Here is a 22,360-nt window from a genome sequence, read left to right as displayed (position 1 = left end):
TAAGATACAAAATTGTATGCAGAACAGAAGAGTTTTTTTATAAACAATATTAAGATCATATATTAAGAATCCATTGCATATTCTCTTTTCACTAACTTGGTTAAGTGATCAAGCATTCACTTCTCTGAAAATTTAAGAAGGATTTCACTTATCTTTTTCATTATGGATTGAAATCAACATTCAACCATTTCAGAGTTCCTTTGAGTTTGGAGTAAAATTTTCAAGATTTTTTTTTCCAAGCATTAGCCTTACCCCAAGAATGGGAATGGGGAAATAAAAACGTGATAAATATTTAAGAGCACAATTAAATACAATATAAACTTAGAAAAACAAATAGAAAATAGAAGTAGTGGAAAATCTAAGCAGAGCCAAATAAATCATTGTCTGTTAAACACTTTACAAAGTATAGGCTAATATGCTTTTAACATTAATTGTATTCAAAACTACCAAGTGGAAAGGTGCTAGCAGCCGAAAGAATAAAAATCAGAATCAGAATCAGGTTTATTATCACCAGCATGTGACATGAAATCTGTTAACTTAGCAACAGCAGTTCAATGCAATACATAATCTAGAAGAGAAAAAAAATAAATAAAATAAAAATGATAATAATAAATATTTTTTTTTGAGTGTGGTAGTGTCCAAGGGATCAATGTCCACTTGGGAAGTTGAGGCTAATGACATGGGGAGATATTTTCCCCACCACCCCATCACCCAAGGGTAGAAAATGCAAATGAATAGTACAGTTGGAGGAGGCCATGAGGATGTGCTCAGGGTAGCCTTGCAAGTCATCAAAAGGATGGAAGTACATATTTCTATTTACATTAGATTAGATTCAACTTTATTGTCATTGTGCCAATTACAGATACAAAGCAAAGAACAGTGTTATTTACAAAATAACTGTGAATAAAAAGTAAGTGCTACAGCACACAAATATAAGAGTACTGAGACAGTACAATATGGGTCCAATACTGCTTAGCGCTGTCCAGCAGGGTTACAGCCTCAGGGAAGAAGCTCTTCCTGTGCCTGCTGGTGTGGGAGCGGAGGCTCCTGTAGCGCCTACCAGATGGGAGGAGAGTAAAAAGTCCATGGTCAGGGTGAGATGCATCCTTGATAATGCTTTTTGCACTGCCCAGGCAGCATTAACAGTAGATTTTCTCAATGGTGAGCAACTGGGTGCCGATAGTCCGCTGGGCAGTTTTCACCACACGCTGGAGTGCTTTGCAGTCCGATACAGGACAATTGCCGTACCACACTGAGATGCAATTGGTGAATATGCTCTCAACGTTACTGCGGTAAAAATCCATCAGTATCCTGGGACAGAGGTGAGCTTTCTTGATGCTCCGCAGCAAATAAAGGTGCTGTTGCGCCTTTTTGATCAGGATGGAGGAGTTCAGGGACCAGGTGAGATCCTCGGAAATGTAGACACCAAGGAATTTGAAGCTTGATACACGCTCCACTACAGCTCTGTTAATGTAGGAGGGGAGGTGAGTGTGGCTCCTAGCATGCCTGAAGTCCACAATGACCTCCTTGGTCTTCTGGGTGTTAAGGGCCAGGTTGTTGTCGGCACACCAGGCGGCCAGGTGCCGGATCCCATCCCTGCAGGCCGTCTCGTCATCTCCTCTGATCAGGCCAACCACCGTGGTGTTGTCTGCGAACTTGATTATGGAAATAGAACCATGTACAGGAACGCAGTCATAGGTGAAAAGGGAGTACATCATTTCAATTCCTAATTGAGGTATGCTCCTGGGAGAATAAAGACCATAAATTTGGTCAGAAACCAAGTACATCAAACAATTTTATACCAGATGAATATAATAGAATAGCTTACAAACCCACAGAGTCTTGGAAATGGCGTTAATGGGGATTATCAGCAAGGCATCTCACTCCCCAGACTCTATATAGGGGATGCAGCTCAAAACACATTCTATTTTAACTTTATTAATACTTGTTACCTAACTGTGAAGGTAAAACCTAACCCCCTTTCCCACTTGGTTAAAATAAATTTAAAAACCAACAAACGCACCAAAATGTATGGTTAACTTGTAAGACGTCAACCAAAGATGGTTTCTTATAAAGTACTTCAACACTAAAAAGTTTGTTAGACTACTTGCATCTATTACTTACTTGCATCATGTCCTACTCATCCTTACTAAATTGAATTCACTTCAGCAGCAAACACAGACATTTTCATTAAAAATACTTTATATGGCACACAGAGGCAAGTACAGAAAAACACGCACAATTTAGTAACAGTGTTCCAACACGTTAATCTAAGTGAACTTTATTTCTTTTTAACAGAAGAACAAGATGGAGAGCCAGGACCACCTGGCCCACCTGGGCCACCTGGTCCACCAGGATACCCAGGAAAGCCAGGATTTGGGCTACCAGGGCATCCTGGTAAACCTGGGCCACCAGGGCCACAAGGATTATCAGCTGTTGGAAAACCAGGCCATCCGGGAGAAGCAGGAAGGCCAGGTGTGCCAGGAACTCCTGGACGAAAAGGGGAAAAGGGATCCCCAGGGAAGCAAGGACCAAGAGGGCCTCCAGGACCAAGTGGACCTCCTGGACCAGCTGGGTTATCTGTCATTGGTAAACCAGGTGCTAAAGGAGAACCAGGTCAACCAGGAACACTTGGATTTCCTGGAAGAAAAGGGAACCCAGGATATCCAGGTCAACCTGGGCCAAAAGGGGACAAGGGTATTGGAAGTCCAGGGCAACCTGGCGATAAGGGTCCTCCTGGACCACGAGGTCCACCAGGTCTACCTGGACCACAAGGTAAAGGACACCCAGGACTGCCTGGTCCTAAAGGTGAACCAGGACACAAGGGTGAAAAAGGATCACCAGGAGAGTCAGGAAGTCCAGGAAAACCAGGCCAAAATGGCCCACCCGGACCACCTGGAAAACAAGGGATTGGAAAACCTGGAGCAAGAGGACCTCCAGGAATTCCTGGGAAGAAAGGCCACCCTGGTCTACAAGGCTTGCTAGGTACACCTGGAGTGCCAGGCTTAGGAAAACCAGGACTGCCAGGACTAAAAGGACATCCAGGTTTACCTGGTGAAGCTGGAAAACCAGGAGAGAAAGGACAGCATGGCTCACCTGGAAAACCTGGACCACGAGGTTTGATAGGACCATCAGGGCCACCAGGACTAAAAGGCCCAAAAGGTCCACCTGGTGCAGTTGGTGCACCAGGAGAAAAGGGTCATCCAGGAATGATGGGTCCAAAAGGGCAGGCAGGCTCAAAAGGTGAGCCAGGATCAACTGGTGAGCGAGGACCTCCAGGGTCCCCCGGAAAACCAGGATCAAAAGGTGATAAAGGACTACCAGGTCCAGAGGGTAAAAAGGGTGATAAAGGACTTATTGGACCACGTGGAAAGCCAGGCAGTGCAGGTAGAATAGGGCCTCAAGGACCTCAAGGTCATCCAGGTGAACCTGGAAAGAAAGGACTTCCAGGAACACCCGGTCCAAAAGGCTTAATTGGGCTTCCAGGCTCTCCAGGGCATCCAGGAGTAAAAGGAGATCCAGGGGTTCCAGGAACACAAGGTCCTCCAGGGCCCCCAGGTAAATTTAATGGAAAAGTCATTGAAGGGCCACAAGGTCCACCTGGACCAAAAGGAGCAAGTGGGCCACCAGGCAGTCCAGGACTTCCTGGTCCAGCAGGCCCACCTGGTGAAATTATTATGCACACTGGAAAATATTTAGGCTATCATGGCTATATCAACTCAGGTGATGTAGTGAATCCTGTTCCAGCATTTACTGCCATTCTTTCTCATCCATTTCATTCAACAGATGAACCAATAGTCTTTGACAAAATATTGATCAATTCAAATAACAACTATAATCCATCAAATGGAATTTTTACATGTGAAATAACAGGCATCTACCAATTTTTTTATCACGTACATGTCAAGGAGGCAAATGTTTGGGTTGGATTATATAAAAACAATGAACCTGTAATGTATACATATGATGAATATTCACCACAATATGTTGATCATGCCTCAGGAACTGCCATTTTACATTTAAATGATGGTGACAAAGTGTATGTAAAACTACCAACAAAAAAGTCTAATGGCTTATATTCTTCTGAGTATATGTATTCATCTTTTACTGGATTGTTAATTACACCATCATGATGCATGTCAGTCTTAAGAGGCAAAGCTGTGAGTCTATATCTGACACAGTCAGATGACATTGTAGGGTAAATTTATGAAAGTGACATAAATACCCAAAGAATGTCAAACCAAGAAATCATTGCAGTATTTTTAAAGGACAGGCATGCATTCCAGGAAACCAATCATCCCTATAAAGATCAAAATAATATATTCGCTGACAGCATGACAATTTATTTCTAATTTGTGTGCACAATTTATGAAGAAAAAATATGATCATTTGAGAAATATAGTATCAAAAGTTATATGCCTTCATGACCTTTCATTTTTTTAAATTTAATGTTCTAACACTGATCATGTTTATGGCATAATTCAACATGACTGTTTAAGAACAGGATAATTTTGTTAATATCTTTGCAAATGACATCAACACAAAAAACATTTTTTCTAGGTACATAATACTAGCCTTTGTATTGCATTTACATTTCAACTGCAATGTTGGCAAAATTAAGTTCTGTAAATCTGGAAGTTTAACATCAGCTTTCAGGACACCATCAGGATAAGCCTAAGGTTCTGAATTTCCATTTCAGTGACACAATTCTTCTGTACAACTGTTACGACACTACAGCCTTATAAAATGTCTCAAAGTTTCTCTCATTGTAATCCACCTAAAATAGTTTGCAATATTTATTATTTGTAATTTAATGCTTGAAATTCTTAGAACTTCGGGGATTAAATTATGTTGTACAATTTTCACATTTTAGTGTATTACTATTATTTCTGCAAAACAATAAACAACCTGAACAATACTATGATTCAACTGTTCCATTTATATCTTTTCTGTTCAACATTAAAGCAAACACAAAAAGAAAACAGTGACAATTCTTCATTGTAAAATTGTAATAATGCTCCTAAAAGAATAAACAAAAGATTTTTACACAATATTGCTAACACCCTCAATAAGCATTTTTTAAAGCCACGGCGTAAGCAAACACGCAGCATGCAAGAGAATTCCTAGAAGCATAGTTATCCACAATTAATTTTATAAACAGACATGTAGACCTCGATTCCAGATAAGCCAAGGCGTATAAAAACATTTCCAGATGACACACAAGAGTTCGCCATGCAATCAGCGACCAGATCCCCTCCGTACGTCACAACTGAGTTCCCGTAATGACGACCAATCAACTGCTTGATAAGTATATAAAAGCCAAGCATTCGAAGGACATATCACAAGTGAGCAGCACACTGATGACGTTTCCTCATTTGGTGACGAAATGCTTACAAATGGATTGCCAAGATCAGAGAACAACTCAACCTAACCATCAACCACCTGAGCTACACATTTTCCACGTTATGTCCATATTTCATAGTGCTTATAACTGACTGAATAGAATATATATTCCATGAGTTGAACTAGGAGTAGTGTTAGTCCAAATAAGAGATGGATGAAAGAATTAAAGCAAGTGCACCTAAAGTGATACAATATGCTTGGGTAAACATACATTTCTGACTTGCAGACAGTTCTTTGGCAGGGAACTCTTACATAACCTGGATACTGCCTATGCTACCAGACTGAAGTGACCCCAGGAAGTTTGGTATTGTTTTTGAACTACGTGACTTCTTGATTTTACAAACTTTTAAATTTACAAATCCTGGGCAAGTTGCTTATCTTGGGCAATTTGTTCATACTAAATAGTATAAATAACTAGCCTATATCCACAAAAATAATCAAAGACACCACATAGATCTGAAACATCTTTTCCATGCACAAATTGGTGAAAACATTGAATATCACATGATGATGTATTTAAGAATCTTTATTGGAATATTGAACCTTAAGTAATAGACTTTAATACAGCTCCCAATCAAATTAATTAAAAAAAATAAAATAAACAAAATACTTCAATCATTTCTGCATGTCTTTCTAATGAATGTAACTTATTATGCATATTCATTATAAGTAACAAAGCCATGTGTCCAGCAGTTTCATGGATAATACTTTGCTGTTACCATGGGTATTTCAATTTTTAATAGTCTATTGCTCCGCTTTGCAGTTAACATGCTGCATGTATAAAATTATTGGACAATCTCCTGCAATGTCAAATTCACAGAGAGCAGCTTTTAAGAAAATTTGAGCCCAGGTGAAATTAGCCTCCACTTGCAACAATTTTTAGCCAGATTATTTGCCCATTGACAGCACTTAAATGCTTTAAATAATGAAATAAATAAATGGAAAGCCGAAAATTATGTTAAAGCAACAGAGTTCCACAGTCAGCTACAACAGAAATAAAAAATGAAATAGGCAAAAACATTCCACAAAAGATGAGAAAAGTAATACTTGCCTACTTTTACCCATTTTTCTCTCTATTATTATGTATTGCAATGCACCGCTGCCACAAAGGCAACAGATTTCACGACATATGCTGGTGATATTAAACCCGATTCTGTTCTGGTTCTGGTACGATATTTAACACATTTCTTTGTCCAATTTTCACACACCATATAAAGTTCTAATAAAAACAATCATTAAGAGTTTTGAAGCTGTACACATTCAAACTAGCCCAATATAAAATTTAAGCTAATGGAGATCATATGAATTATTATCTTATGCTTGATTACATAAAGTAATTTAAATGCAATTTCGAGAAAGATAAATTGTTTCTGAATGGGTGAACTGCCATCTTGTTGGGTCCCATTCCAACTTTTGCTACATGCTACACTTTACAGCTAAGCAATTATTTTGTATTACATTTCTAATGCATGTTTAATTTATCAATAATTAATGCCTTGATACTGACACCCAATTTCCACAACCAGCACTTCCACAATGATTGAAACAGAGAACACATCCAAAGATGACCAAGTGAACAAGATTGAATGAAAATGAAAGAACAGGACATCCATGTAAGGAGGACACACAAGACTGGATTACTAGATGCTAATCACCAAGGGGTGGAATGCATGTGCAAGTGAAAGATAATTTTATTTTCATGAGAACATATGGAAAAAATGAGAAGTAAAAGAGAAATCCATTGTGTTAAGTAATACCCTCCTTAATATCCCACCTTACATAGATCATACATTGTTCAGTAAATGTGAAATCCCAATAGATTTGAAACGATGTTCACAGAAGAAGATCACCTTGAACCGCTACTGTGGTTTTTTGATCATTAGCTTTCTAGCAACTCAATTAGAACCACAGAGTAATGGGACAAAAAACAAATCACTCCAAATGAAACAGGATATGATGTTATATATTGCAATGTACTGCTGCTACAACATATGCCAGTGATATTAAACCTGATTCTGCTTCTGAACTGGTCTTCCAAAATCAACCTTTCCTTTTTTTTTGTCTTACAGGAGTCCCTTTTGTTGAAAGATGGATGATATTGGGTGGTCTCTGGGCTGCGTCCATTGCATTATTCTGGAGAAATCAGGTTATTCACTATGTTTGTAACCATACCTCCTTCCTCTGTCATTCATGTTGTCTAACCATTCTCTCAGAGACGTTCACTGCATTCTAAACATCAACTTGTGCAACATAGAAACAGAAGATATAGATAATTCATACCTTTGACATTGTAGGGAAAGTGGAACATTTTGGGATGGCAATTAGAGATAGAAACGTAGAACACAGAAAACCGACAGCACAATACAGGCACTTTGGCCCACAAAGCTGTGCCAAACATGTCCTTACCTGAGAAATTACCTAGAGTTACCCATAGCCCTCTATTTTTCTGAGCTCCATGTATCAATCCAGGAGTCCCTATCGTATCCACCTCCACCACCGTCACTGGCAGCCCAGTCCATGCACTCACCATTCTCTGTGTAAAAAACTTACCCGACATTTCCTCTGTACCTACTTCCAAGCACCTTAAAACTGTGCCCTCTCGTGCTAGCCATTTCAGCCCTGGGAAAAAGCCTCTGACTATCCAAAAGTTCAATGTCTCTCATTATCTTGTACACTTCTGTCAGGTCACCTCTCATCCTCCATCGCTCCAAGGAGAAAAGGCCAAGTTCATTCAACCTATTCTCATATTGCATGCTCCCCAATCCAGGCAACATCCTTGTAAATCTCCTCTGCACCCTTTCATTGGTTTCCACATCCTTCCTATAGTGAGGCGACCAGAACTGAGCACGGTACTCCAAGTAGGGTCTGACCAGGGTCCTATATAGCTGCAACATTACATCTTGGCTCCTAAACTCAATCCCGCAAATGATGAAGGCCAATGCATCATATGCTTCCTTAACCACAGAGTCAACCTGCACAGCAACTTTGAGTACCCACTGGACTCGGACTCCAAGATCCCTCTGATCCTCCACATTGCCAAAAGTCTTACTATTAATACTATATTCTGTCATATTTGACCTACCAAAATGAACCACCCACACTTATCTGGGTTGAACTCCATCTGCCACTTCTCAGCCCAGTTTTGCATCCTATCAATGTCCTGCTGTAACCTCTGACAGCCCTCTACACTATCCACAACACCTCCAACCTTTGTGTCATCAGCAAATTTACGAACCCAATCTTTGCCTAATCTTTTTACAAACTCTCACATTCTTGCTGTGTACAAACATATTTTCTGCTGTTTTATCAGTTTTTTTTAAATTTTGGTTTATTATATGCTTTGTACTTCTCTGCAAGACACAAGTTAATTTGCACTATTTGCAAACATTCAAATCAGTCCTTCATGACCAAGCACAAGATTTATCACTCTCTGTAGTTTTTTCTTTATTAAAGTAGGATTTTCTGTACTTGACATAAAGGTACTATTTTTCAATGATTCTATCTTTGGTTTTAAGATCAGTATCACTACCACTTCAAAGGCCTGGATATATCAAACAGTTAATGCAAGACTGAAATCATGTCGGTCTTCTACAGACCAATTTAAAATTTTGATAATGTGTTTTTTGCTATAGTCCATAAATTAACCGATTTATTTTGGTTTCACACTCAATAGTGTTGGATTTAAACTACCTAAATCTGTGTACTAATTATGTACAGCTGGAGCTTCTCACATTCCTCCTGACTGATTTGTTTCTCTCCAAATGATGTTCTAGGTTCATGATGGAGTTTTGGCTGTTGCGCTGGTGACCATGAACTTAATTTGTGCTTTTGATTTGACTTTCACATGATAATGAAGATGCCTAGGCACTTAATTATTTTGTGTACTACTTGCTACTCTGTGATGAAAATCATAATTAAAAGGTTACACAGTGATACATACCTTTTTTACATTCTATTAAATAATAGTCAGTCAATTATGTATTATGTTAAATTATTTAATTATTCAAATATTCTCCAGAAACTAAATAAAATTAACTGCTAACAACAGGAATTCTGCAGATGCTGGAAATTCAAGCAACACACATAAAAGCTAGTCCTGACGAAGGGTCTCGGCCTGAAACGTCGACTGCACCTCTTCCTACGGATGCTGCCTGGCCTGCTGCGTTCACCAGCAACTTTTATGAAAATTAACTGCTAAGTAGCTTCATTAGTTTATTTTGAGGCAAATTCAAGTCTGGAAATTTGAGAGGAAATGAAATGTTAAGTTACAGAGTAATGTGATCAGACTACAAGTAATGCACACTCAAAGAATACAATATATTTTTAAATAGAACAACACTTCAGAAAAAATTAGATTTCAGTTCACCAAATCTAGCTTAACCTCTCCAAACAATACTAATTCCCTTTTAAACTAACTAAACTAAAGGCATCCATTAGTCTTGCGAGACCATGGATCTGCGCCTGGAAAGTCTTCACTCTCCAGGGTGCAGGCCTGGGCAAGGTTGTATGGAAGACCAGCAGTTGCCCATGCTGCAAGTCACAGTTTGAGGATAAAGGGGAAGCCTTTTAGGACCGAGATTAGGAAAAACTTCTTCACACAGAAAGTGGTGGATCTGTGGAATTCCCTGCCACAGGAAACAGTTGAGGCCAGTTCATTGGCTGTATTTAAGAGGGAGTTAGATATGGCCCTTGTGGCTAAAGGGATCGGGGGTATGGAGGGAAGGCTGGTACAGGGTTCTGAGTTGGATGATCAGCCATGATCATACTGAATGGCAGTGCAGGCTCGAACGGCCGAATGGCCTACTCCTGCACCTATTTTCTATGTTTCTATGTTTCTCCCCTCTCCACCACACCAATGTTGTCCAAGGGAAGGGCATTAGAACCCATACAGCTTGGCACCAGTGTCGTCGCAGAGCACTGTGGGATTAAGTGCCTTGCTCAAGGACACAACACGTTCCCTCAGCTGGGGCTTGAACTCACGACCTTCAGGTCACTAGTCCAGTGCCTTAACCACTTGGCCACGTGCCCACACAAATTTCCTTTTACTGCTTGGCCAAAGTCAGATAACATTCCAGTGTTAGGCAATATAAGAACAATCCAGATCACTGTTCTTATCTGCCTTCAGATTTAAATGCCACTTCCACAAAAACGCCTTTTGCATACCTATAAGGAAAACCTATTCCACACTAAATTTGCCCCTTTCAAGCCAATATTGGCTTTGGTTAACTCGTGAATTAATTTTCCACTGGACTGACTTCCACCTTTTAATGATTTCTTTCCGAACTTCTGCTGCCACCAGAATATTTTCAGTTCCCATTTCCAACCTTATGGTGACCAGGTCCCAAAAAGGCAGGGGTTCCCAACCTGCAGTCCACAGACCTCTCAGTTAATGGTAGGGGTCCATAGCCATTAAAATGGTTGGGAACCTCTGCTCCACCATTCTTTTTTCTAGTTTAATGTGTTTCATCTTCTCTCACTTAGATCTAATTAACATGGTACATGTATTGGTCATTAAATAACAGACCCATCATCCAATAGCCTCGATTATGGACTTGGCCCACTAATCCATTGGAGATTGCCAATGGAGAAATTAACCAGCATCAGATGGGGCATAAGTACGTTCCAATGAGGTAGGGAAAGGATGGTAGGGTACAGGAACCGTGGTGTACAAAGGCTGTTGTAAATCTATTCAAGGAGAAAAGAAGAGCTTACAAAAGGTTCAAAAAACTAAAAGATCATCTAGAAGGTTTTAAGACTGGCAGGAAGGATCTTAAGAATGAAATTAGGACAGCCAAAGGGGCCATGAGAAGGCCTTGGCGGACAGGATTAAAGAAAACCCCAAGGCATTCTAGAAGTATGTGAAGAGCAAGAGGATAAGGTGAGAGAATAGGACCAATCAAGTGTGACAGTGGTAAAGTGTGTATGGAGGAGATAGCAGAGATACTTAATGAATACTTTGCTTCAGTATTCACTACAGAAAAGGACCTTGGCAATTGTAGGGATGACTTACAGCGGACTAAAAAGCCTGAGCATGTAGATATTAAGGAAGAGGATGTGCTAGAGCTTCTGGAAAGCATCAAGTTGGATAAGTCATCAGGACCGGACAGGATGTACCCCAGGCTACTGTGGGAGGTAAGGGAGGAGATTACTGAGCCTCTGGCGAAGATCTTTGCCTCATCAGTGGGGATGGGAGAGGTTCTGGAGGATTGGAGGGTTGCGGACGTTGTTCTATTATTCAATAAGGGGAGTAGAGATAGCCCAGGAAATTATAGACCAGTGAGTCTTACTTCAGTGGTTGGTAAGTTGATGGAGAAGATCCTGAGAGGAAGGATTTATGAACATTTGGAGAGGCATAATATGATTAGGAATAGTCAGCATGGCTTTGTCAAAAGCACGTCATGGCTTACGAGCTGGATGAATGTTTTGAGGATGTGACTAAACACATTGATAAAGGTAGAGCTGTCCATGTAGTGTATATGGATTTCAGCAAGGCATTTGCTAAGGTACCCCATGCAAGCTTATTGAGAAAGTAAGGAGGCATGCGATCAAAGGTGACATTGTTTTATGGATTCAGAACTGGCTTGCCCACAGAAGGCAAAGAGTGGTTGTAGACAGGTCATATTCTGCATGGAGGTCGGTGACCAGTGGAGTGCCTCAGTGATCTGTTCTGGGACCCCTACTCTTCATGATTTTTATAAATAACCTGGGTGAGGAAGTGGAGGGATGGGTTAGTAAATTTGCTGGTGACACAAAGGTTGGGGGTGCTGTGGATAGTGTGGAGGGCTGGCAGAGGTTACAGCGGGAGATTGATAGGATGCAAAACTGGGCTGAGAAGTGGCGGGTGGAGTTCAACCCAGAAATGTGTGAGGTGGTTCATTTTGGTAGGGCAAATATGATGGCAGAATATAGTATTATTGGTAAGACTCTTGGCAGTTGGAGGATCAGAGGGATCATGGGGTCCGAGTCCATTGGGCACTCAAACCTGCTGCACAGATTGACTCTGTGGTTAAGAAGGCATATGGTGCATTGGCCTTCATCAATCATGGAATCGAGTTTAGGAGCCAAGAGGAAATGTTGCAGCTATACAGGACCCTGATCAGACCCTACTTGGAGTACTGTTCTCAGTTCTGGTCACCTCACTACAGGAAGGATGTGGAAACCATAGAAAGGGTGCAGAGGAGATTTACAAGAACGTTGCCTGGATTGGGAATACGTTGAGTGAACTCCTTGGAACTCCTTTTCTCCTTGAAATGACAGAGGATGAGAGGTGACCTGAAAGAGGTGTACAAGATGATGAAAGGCATTGATCACGTGGATAGTCAGAGGCTTCTTCCCAGGGCTGAAGTGGCTAGCCCAAGAGGGCACAGTTTTAAGGTGCTTGGAAGCAGGTACAGAGGAGATGTCAGGAGTGATGGTATGGGCTGCTGGCGACAGTGGTGGAGGCAGATACTGTAGGATCTTTTAAGAGACTCCTGGATAGGTACATGGAGCTTAGAAAAATAGAGGACTATGGGTTACCCTAGGTAATTTCTGTGGTAAGGACATGTTTGGCACAGCTTTGTGGGCTGAAGAGCCTGTATTGTGCTGTAGGTTTTTCTATGTTTCTATGTTCCAGGTCAACACAATCTATCCAGATGGATTGGCCAAGCAAACTTTAATGCACCTCTCACATTCATTTAAGTTATATTGTAGTAGGAAAAAAACAAACCAGAGTTGGAAATGTGAACCATATAAATCATTAATGATGAGAGGAACCAGAAAATTACCGGTGAGCATCCACTAACAATTTTTTAAAAAATAATGAAGTGTAAACCTATCAATAAAATAACAGAGGTAATACAAGTGCATTAATTGATTTCTTATGTTATTAGTTTTCTTGATATTTTACATCAAAAATGCAGAGAGATTTGTCAGGATGGTGCCTCAATTAGAGAACATGTTTGAGGCTGAGTGATCTTCAGAGCAAAGGAAAATGAGAGGCAATTTGATAGAGATGTATAAGATTAGAAGAAGCACAGATAGAGTGAACAGTCAGAGCCTCTTTTCCAGGGTGGTAATGGTTAATATTAGAGGGCATAGTGAGTGATGGAAAAGTTTGGAGGAGATTACACACACAGAGATTGTTAAGCACCTGGACTGCACTGCTGGGGGTGATGGTAAAGGCTGGTACCACAGGGACATTTAGGAGACTCTTAGATATAGTAGATATATAGACGAAAGAACACAAGAGTGTTATGGACTATGTAGGAGGGAAAGGATAGATTGATCATAAAAGGTCAGCACAACATTGTGGGCCAAAAGCCCATACTCTACTGGTGTTTATGTTTTATGTTCTTAAATTTCTTTCTTTTTGTAATTTATTTTTATTATTTTTTTATTGAATTTCATCATCAAACAAACATTTCCATAAAATGTATTTCAGATACTGTACATATATATCATATAATCGTATTTGTCACAAATCTCCACACAATATTTATCTGAGGTATACATTTATAGAAAGAAGAAAGAACAGACAATCAAAAGAAGAAAACTATGTACAGAGCAGGGTGTGTTTTTTTATAACAACATATTGACTTGTGAGAATAAAATCAGGCCTATGAGGTGTTATGCAGTTAAACTATGTTTCCAGTATGAATAAAATTGTTCCAACTTATGATTAATAGATGCTGTTATCTTCTCTATTATATAAATGTTATTTGTGTGTAAGCTTGTGGGTCATTTTGACTTTAGGTAATGGAATAGAAAACCAGGCAGCAAACCTGGTACCACCCACTTTCCACTATTCCAAAATCAAAATGACCTTATTGAGGGGATAAATGAGTGGGCAGACAAAGCATCCCTTCAACATGTACTTGCCGCAGATTATATTTGTGTCAAAGTCAAAGTTTTGATAAAATAAAATTTGAGTCTTTGCAAAAAAAAATTACTGGACAATCCTTACAACTTTTCAACTAAACATTTTCTTTCCATTAAGCTATTAAAATGTATCAAGTTGAAAGGCAAAGATGAAGATAAAGACATATTCAGAGAAAAGCACATCATGATGCATGTCAACAAACCAATTACAAATACTGAATCCAATGTGTGCAGAGATCTCTTAGAAAAATTCTAAAGTAATAAAGCCAGATATTAGACTATCCAGCAGATTACTAAAACCAAGTTTATAATTGCTGCCACAATGCTCTCTGAGAGATTGTGCTGTGTACAAATTTGTTGCTGTATCTCCTTTGTTGCAACATTGACCACAACACTTAAAATGATGGTCTGCAAAGCATTCTGATCCTTCAAACCTTAAGCAATGAATTACATCATAATCACTAGCCTCCATACTTTCCAGGACATCTTCAAGGAGTGATGCCTCAAAAAAAGGCAGCATCCATTATTAAGGACTCCCTGCCCTGTTCTCATTCCTACCATCTGGAAGGAAGTACAGTAGCATGGATGCACACACACAATGATCCAGGAACAGTTTCTTCCCCTCTGCCATCCATTTCTGAATGAACATTAAACTCATGAACACTACATCATTACATTTTTAAGTATTATATATTTAATACTTGAGGCATGTAGTCAGAGGCTTTTTCCCAGGACTGAAATGGCTAGCACAAGAAGGGATAGTTTTAAGCTGCTTAGAAGTAGGTACAGAGGAGATGTCAGGGGTAAGTTTTTTTATGCAGAGAGTGGTGAGTGCGTGGAATGGACTGCCAGTGACGGTGGTGGAGGCGGATACGATAGGGTCTTTTAAGAGACTCCTGGATAGGTACATGGAGCTTCGAAAAATACAGGGCTATGGGTAAGCCTAGGTAACTTCTAAGGTAAGGCCATGTTCGGCACAGCTTTATGTATTGCAATGTACTGCGGCTACAGAGTCAACAAATTTCATTACGTATGCCAGTGATATTAAAACTGATTCTGATACTAACCCAAACACATTTCTACAGTGGGCTAAAACTTGATAGAACTAAAGGAGAAGATGAAATAAATTAAATATAACATCTTTAAACATAAAAAAACTAATACAAAAGGAATGGCAGTGTACCTTTGCATCTGTACGGGGAACTTCAGTCAGATTTCTAGTCAATCATAATTAAAATAATGAGCCAATTAAATGATTTACAGAAGTTCTCACCGTTATAAAAGGAGGAAAGAAATTATGACTTGCTGCATGAGCTACAAGTGGCTGCTATTGCACTGTAGAAAAATTGTTGTTGAAACAACCTACAAGCTCTTAAAAGACATTATTTATAAATACAGTTATTCTTTCAAATAGCACAAAATTTCACAAGCATTAAATTTAAGAAGTATTTTTAAACTGTATGTGAAACTTCCTCTGCATCTTAATTTCATGAAGTGTAGTACAGATAATATTTAAATAAATTGCAAAATATTTAACGAGTTAAATGGAGCTTTTTAACTTTGCTGTTTGCAATCAGAATATTGAACGTGATTAGGTGCACAGGCTGTTTGATGTCAACATTGTAAATTGATGACTAGTGTTTCTTCGGAACTGGTACCCAATTACCACTGTTACCTGGGAATATGAAATCACACCAATATCCCTGATAAATCTTTCGTTGCAGTTTTCATCAAGGTTAGAAGCGAGTGCTGTCGTTCACTGTTGAATGCAGTCCACGCCAAATCTCTCAGGCAATATCTATCCACATTATAATAGCAGTATAATTTGTCAAAAGCTGCATGCCAGAAGTTAGAGTTGAAAAGTCGTGAACAGAAATGAGAAAAGGCAATAGCAACCTTTTGTGTGCACGCTACAGGTTACACATACACAAACGTTATAATCAACCTCCCTTTGCCAAAAGGAAAAAATAACACTTACAGTGTAATTAAGCAATTTTGAAAACTTGGGAATTATAACAGAAAAGATCTTCCTGTATTGTAAAGGATCATTATGTAACACAAATAGCAGCATTACAAAAAAAGAAAAGCGGCCAACTGAAAAACAAGGGAAACGGAAGACTACAACACGATAATAACATCTCATTACTCCAGTACAGCAACAATACAGTCCATTCCAAATGAAATGAATATATATCATCTCTAAGCACATCCTGTCTTACTTTGAAGAAAGGTAGCATATCTTTTATATTCTTTTTTAAAGCCATCCAGATAATATGCTTTAGCCCTCAACTTTCTGATTATCAATTATTTTGCAGTTACATTATCTTTAGAGCAAACTGAGAAACTGGCAGAAATTGATACATTAAACTTTGGTTTCAAATACGTTTTCCTCTTCTCTGCAGTTACCTTTCCTGATACCTTTGTTTAACTAGCAGAAGCAGAGTTACAATGCAAAGTTAATAACTGATGGAATCATGCCACTAAAGAATGAATGACAAAATTAGAATAGTACTTTATTTCTGTGTGAAAAAAGCCTCACTAATCCAGGTTTAAAATCAATATTTTTACTGCTTCCGAAAATAGTTAAAAATGATCTGCCCCCTATTTGGATGATAAACTAACTGCACGAGAGAGATACTAATCCTTAAGATGGCAAGGAAGCTCTAACCACAAGCAACCACAAGGCTGACCTCACCTTCAAGAAATACATGTAAACATAAAATTCATAATTAGCACTTATGCTTTGAAAAGGAGGAGTTAAAAGATTTCAGTTGTCCAAAACTAAGGTCTCCCATATATAAATACATGACATTCTGCTTAAAAGTCACATCTTCATCACCCATTGCAGAGATCAATCACCAGGGAAAACTGGACTGAAGCAAGGTTCTGAAATCTAAATTATGCCGGTACGTTCGAACTTCATTTTATGCTACTGTTTACTTGGAGTACCAGGATGCAAAAAGATCAATTTCTGTGTGCATATGTTGAGATTAACATACCAATTAGTCTGGTTGCTAGCACACTGCATCAAGTGCATCAGTGCGGGTTGCACGTGGTCATACAGCTCAGCTGTAGGGTGCAGAAGTGTATTGGTAAAGTAACGTTTCCAGCATTTACATATTATCTGAATGCAAGTGAGACCTTTCAGAATATCTTAAAAGCTTTACAGCAAAATGTAAAGAAATAAGTGTTTTCTTAAATTGGTAATGTATTCAGAATCAGATTTAATATTACCAGATGTTGTGAAATGTTTTATTATGCGGCAGCAGTATAATGCAATATATAATAATAAATTATTACAGTAAATATATATATTAAAAAGTTAAATCAAACAAGTTATGCATAAGGAGAAAAAAAAGTGAAGTAGTGTTCATGGGTTCGATGTCTATTCAGAAATCAAACAGCAGAGGGGAAGGAGCTCTTCCTGAATCATTGTGCTTTCAGGCTCCTGTACCTCTTCTCTGATGGTAGCAATGAGAAGAGGGCACGTCCTGGGTGATGGAGGTCCTTTATAAAGGATGCCGCCTTTTTGAGGCATCGCTCCTTGAAGATGTTCTGGATGCTGGGGAGGCACATGATGGGGTTGAGTCCTCAATTTTCTGCAGCTTATTTCGATCTTGTGCAGCCCCCACCCCAATACCAGATGGTGATGCAGCCAGTTAGAATGCTCTCCATGCTACATCTGCAGAAATTTGCGAGTGTCTTTGGTGACTTACGAAATCTCCTCAAACTCCAAATGAAATATAGCTGCTGTCATGCCTTCTTTGTAATTGCATCAATATGTTGGAGCCAGGATAGGTTCTCAGAGATGTTGACATCCAGTAACTTGAAATTGCTCACCTTTCCATTTCTGCTCCCTTGATGAGGACTGGTGGGTGGACTCCCTTATCTTACCCTTTCTCAAGTCCACAATCAATTCTTTGGTCTTACTGACATTGACTGCAAGGTTGTTACTGCGACACCACTCAACAAGCAGATGCATGTTGCTTCTGTACGCCTTCTCATCGCCATCGGAAATTTTGCCAATAGTTGCGTTGTCAGCAAATATATGGATGGTATTTGAGCTGTTCCTAGCCACACAGTCATGTGTGTACAGAGAGTTGAGCAGTGGGCTAAGCACACATCCTTGAGGTGCACCAGTGTTGATTATCCAAGAGGTGGAGATTTTATTTCCCTTGGCAGACTATGATGAGGAAGTCAAGGATCTAGTTGCAGAGGGAGGTAAAGAGGCCCAGGTTTTGGAAGTTTTTGATCAGAACTGTAGGAATAACTGCGTTATAAGCTGAGCTGTAGTCAATTAACAGCAGCCTGATGTAATTATTACTATTGTCCAGGTGATCCAAGGCCATGTGAAGAGTCAATGAGATCACATCCGCTGTAGACCTATTGTGGCAATAGGCAAATTGTGGTGCGTCTATATCCTTGCTTACGCAGGAGTTGTTTCTAGCCATAGCCAATCTCTCAAAGCACTTCACCATAGATTTTAGGCTGAAAGATCTAATCAATTCTATTCAAGCTCAACTCCTACAATTCTACTGAATATATTCAAATTACTCTGGACCTTGTTTTATTAATTTTTGCAAAAACATTTATCAACTACAGATCTGATCTACAACCATGGTATCAAAACAAATTATTGCGCTTTTATTACTTCTCACCCTGACCTTGGCCTACGGAAAGGGCCACGAGACTCACCAATGGAAAACCAACCAGGGTAAGCTTGAACTTAAGACAAATGAGTTCGTAAAAGTCAAAGCTGAACAAGCTGGACATTATTATTTTGTCAATGACACATCTTAAACATTCAAAACTAAAATTTAGTTAACAAAAAAACAAAACTGTTCCACTACAACAGGTTCTCTACTCAATTCAAAAGTTCCTTTGTACAGTACATCCCTTACAGATATTCTCCTGCTACTTTTCCTAAATCACTATCACCATTTGCCTTTCCTTACATGTGCAATGAAGATAAAGTATTCTTGAAATAGTTAACAAATCAAGAGGGACATGTAGACGAAGAAAATAAAGTTAATGTCTTGATTTAATGACCTTTTATCAGAGCTAATAATAAATAACTCCATATACTGGATTTCTGAAAACAGGTAATTATTTTTTTAAACTTTAATCCTTTTCATTCTTTACAGGTGGTACTTGACCTGGTGACAATTTTCAGCATTATATAATGATTTTAGACTTTCAGCTTCTGTAGTATTTTGCTTTTCTTTTACCATGGGCAGTATGTACATGCATTTTGTTCTCCAAGCATACATTATTCAACCAATTTTTTGATATGCAGAGTTATATGTTCTTCATTTATATACACGCTATCCTGTAAATACATTATTATATACATAAGGCAACAATTTTCCACCACTTTACTATGAACACATACAGATTATTTGCCTGGGAAGACTGAATGTAACTTTTGTTTCATACTAACAGATACACTAGTGAAATTTAAGAGACTACTAGACAGGTATATGGAGGAATTTAAGGCGGGGAGGTATATGGGAGGCAGGGTTTGAGGGTCGGCACAACAATGTGGGCCGAAGGGCCTGTACTGTGCTGTACTATTCTATGTTCTAACAATGTGAAACAGAAGTGGAAATATGAGCAGTGTTAAGGATGCAAAAAAAGATCAGATTCAGTGCCTGAAAAACAATATGGCAGCCAAAGTACAATATGCAGAATGTAAAGTTATCCATTACAGTAGTAATAAACAGAAATATTTAAAACATTTGAACCTGAGATTGGGAATGGTTGACGATCAAGAACTGATCATCTTTCTACATAAGTTACTGAAAGCTAACTTGCCAGGGAGTCAGGCAATTCGGAAGCAAATGATTTAGAATCATGGAAAAGTACAGCACAGAAACAGGCCGTTCAGCCCATCCAGTCCACGCCGAGCCATTCAAACTGCCTACTTCCATTGACCTGCACCAGGGTCATTGCCCTCCATATCCTTACTATCCATATAATCTATCCAAACTTGCTTAAACATTGAAATCAATCTCGCACGCACTACTTGCACTGGCAGCTCATACCACACGCTTGAGTGAGAAGTTTCCCCTCATATTCCCCTTAAACTTTTCACATTTCACCTTTAACCCATGACCTCTAATTGTATTCACATCAAATCGCAGTGGAAAAAGCATGTTTGTATCTCTACCCCTCATAATTTTGTTTAGCTCAATCAAATCTCCTCTCAATTTTCTACCTTCCAAGGAATAAAGTCCTAAACTATTCAGTCTTTCCTTTTAACTCAGGTCTTTATTGCAGTAGGATTTGAGTACAAAAGTAATTTATTCTCAAATTTATCTTTCTAAAATTATGTTCGACTTTGATGAGATCACACCTGAAATACTGCCAACAATTTTGATCTCCTTACCTTAAAAATGGAGTTGCCTTCTAGCCAAGAGTACAGCAAAGATACATCAGACTAGCTCCTGGAATTGTAAATGTATCATAAAAGATCAGATTAAGTAGTCTGAGTTTCTATTTAAAATAAAGGAGAGAGGTGATCTTATAGAAACATAAAAATACAATGACGTCTCAGTAGGGCAGATACTGGGAGGATACCTTGACTCAAGTTAGAACCAGGGGTCACGATCTTAAACCTCCTTACCAAAAAATGTCATGGAGTCATGGTGGTATTCAAAAAACTGAGGTTGCTGCATTCCTTATTAACAGATAGTAATGGAACAAAAGAAAATGGTAATGGGCAGAAGATTGATTAGCCATGATTGCATGAATGGCAGTGAGACTCACATGGCCAAACGCCCTACTTTTAGTCCTATTTCTTATGTTCCCATGTTTGTACAGGCACTCAGCATTCTTTGGCATTAGATAGCCAGGATCAAAGATTCTACGTTATTGATAAATATCAATTATCCTGGGATCCTTTACCCACTTAACTTATGGTAACTTTCATAAAGCAAATGCACGTGTAAGAGTACGAGACAAAGATCACATGTGCAAGAAATCAGGAAGCACTTGTAACAGGGGTTCCCAGCCTTTTTTAATGCCATGGACCCTTTACCATTAACTGAGGGGCCCACGGACCCCAAGTTGGGAACCCCAACTGGACATCCTCCTAAATACTTAAGAAGCCAGTATTATGCTTGCATTCTAGTTACACAGAAGAGTTATACATCACTGAATTTGGCTACATCTCACTCGCATTTTCCAAAGCCTAGCTTTTACATTTTGCAGTTAATGTTTTCAATGCTTGCCAACCTCCACAAACCCCACTACCAGAAATATGAGAGTGAGCAAGTCTTATTTTATTATAAATCTATGATGCTTGAACTGGATACTAAGATGGTTCCCACAAATATTATACAGTATGATGCCTTTCTTTGCTCTAGCAAACTACAAGAAAACTAGGAGTTAATATTATATTCTAATTAAATACTTATGAAGGTGCTGTATAAGATTTTAGCTTTAAAAATTTTTCAAACATACCAAATAACAAATTTTTGATTAATTTTAATATTTTATTTATTTTCTAAAATGGGGTGATTCAGATGGAAATGATTCAGGTGGAAGTGACTCGGGTGGAAATGACTCCGGTGGAAGTGATTTGGGTGGAAACGACTCAGGGGGAAATGACTCGGGAGAAAGTGACTCGGGTGAAAATGAAACGAATGGAAATGACTGGGATGGAGATAATTCAAACAGCAACGAAGCAGGTAAGTTTGACTTGCGTTGTTTCAATCTTCATACAAATGCTGCATTATCTTTAAATGTATAAAATACTTCGCTATTATAAACCACAGTGTGGATTTTGCAACTGCAACAAAATCAAAACTATCAATGTTAAACTATTAAACTAACATCAACTTAAGAGTTTCTGAGTTTGTATTTGTAGAATCCCAAAGCTGCTTCAGATATTTAATGTCCCTCCATTGTCCGCATAGTTTTGCACCTTTCTCCATAAAAACAAAAATGTTATGCTATTGCGTGGGATACTAGTTTAATGTGAAAGTAAGCATTTTCCAGTGATATTAAACCAGATTCTGAAACATCTTGGTCATTTTTTTATCCCCAAAACTAATATTATGCACATAGAACACAATTCCCCATTTTCTATTTCCTT

The 22,360-nt window shown here is 38.9% G+C and overlaps 2 protein-coding genes across 2 annotated transcripts in view; one reads left to right on the top strand and one right to left on the bottom strand.

The window, feature by feature from the left end:
* The window catches only part of nt5dc1 (5'-nucleotidase domain containing 1), a 673,759-nt gene that overhangs the window by 569,120 nt on the left and 82,279 nt on the right, over positions 1 to 22,360 (bottom strand). The gene's annotated exons all lie outside the window — the stretch shown is intronic.
* Positions 1 to 22,360, top strand: part of LOC140194180 (uncharacterized) — a 70,690-nt gene that overhangs the window by 38,183 nt on the left and 10,147 nt on the right. Inside the window, exons 5-6 of the mRNA XM_072251687.1 lie at positions 2,299 to 4,122; positions 21,789 to 21,953. Of these exons, the coding sequence (XP_072107788.1) occupies positions 2,299 to 4,122; positions 21,789 to 21,953 (1,989 nt within the window). The remainder of the gene's footprint in view (positions 1 to 2,298; positions 4,123 to 21,788; positions 21,954 to 22,360) is intronic.

This window comes from Mobula birostris, chromosome 2 (genome assembly GCF_030028105.1).
Source record: "Mobula birostris isolate sMobBir1 chromosome 2, sMobBir1.hap1, whole genome shotgun sequence".
Classification (NCBI taxonomy): Eukaryota; Metazoa; Chordata; class Chondrichthyes; order Myliobatiformes; family Myliobatidae; genus Mobula; species Mobula birostris.
The sequence above is the reverse complement of the archived record's forward strand: the minus strand, read 5'-3'. Positions and strand labels throughout refer to the sequence as shown.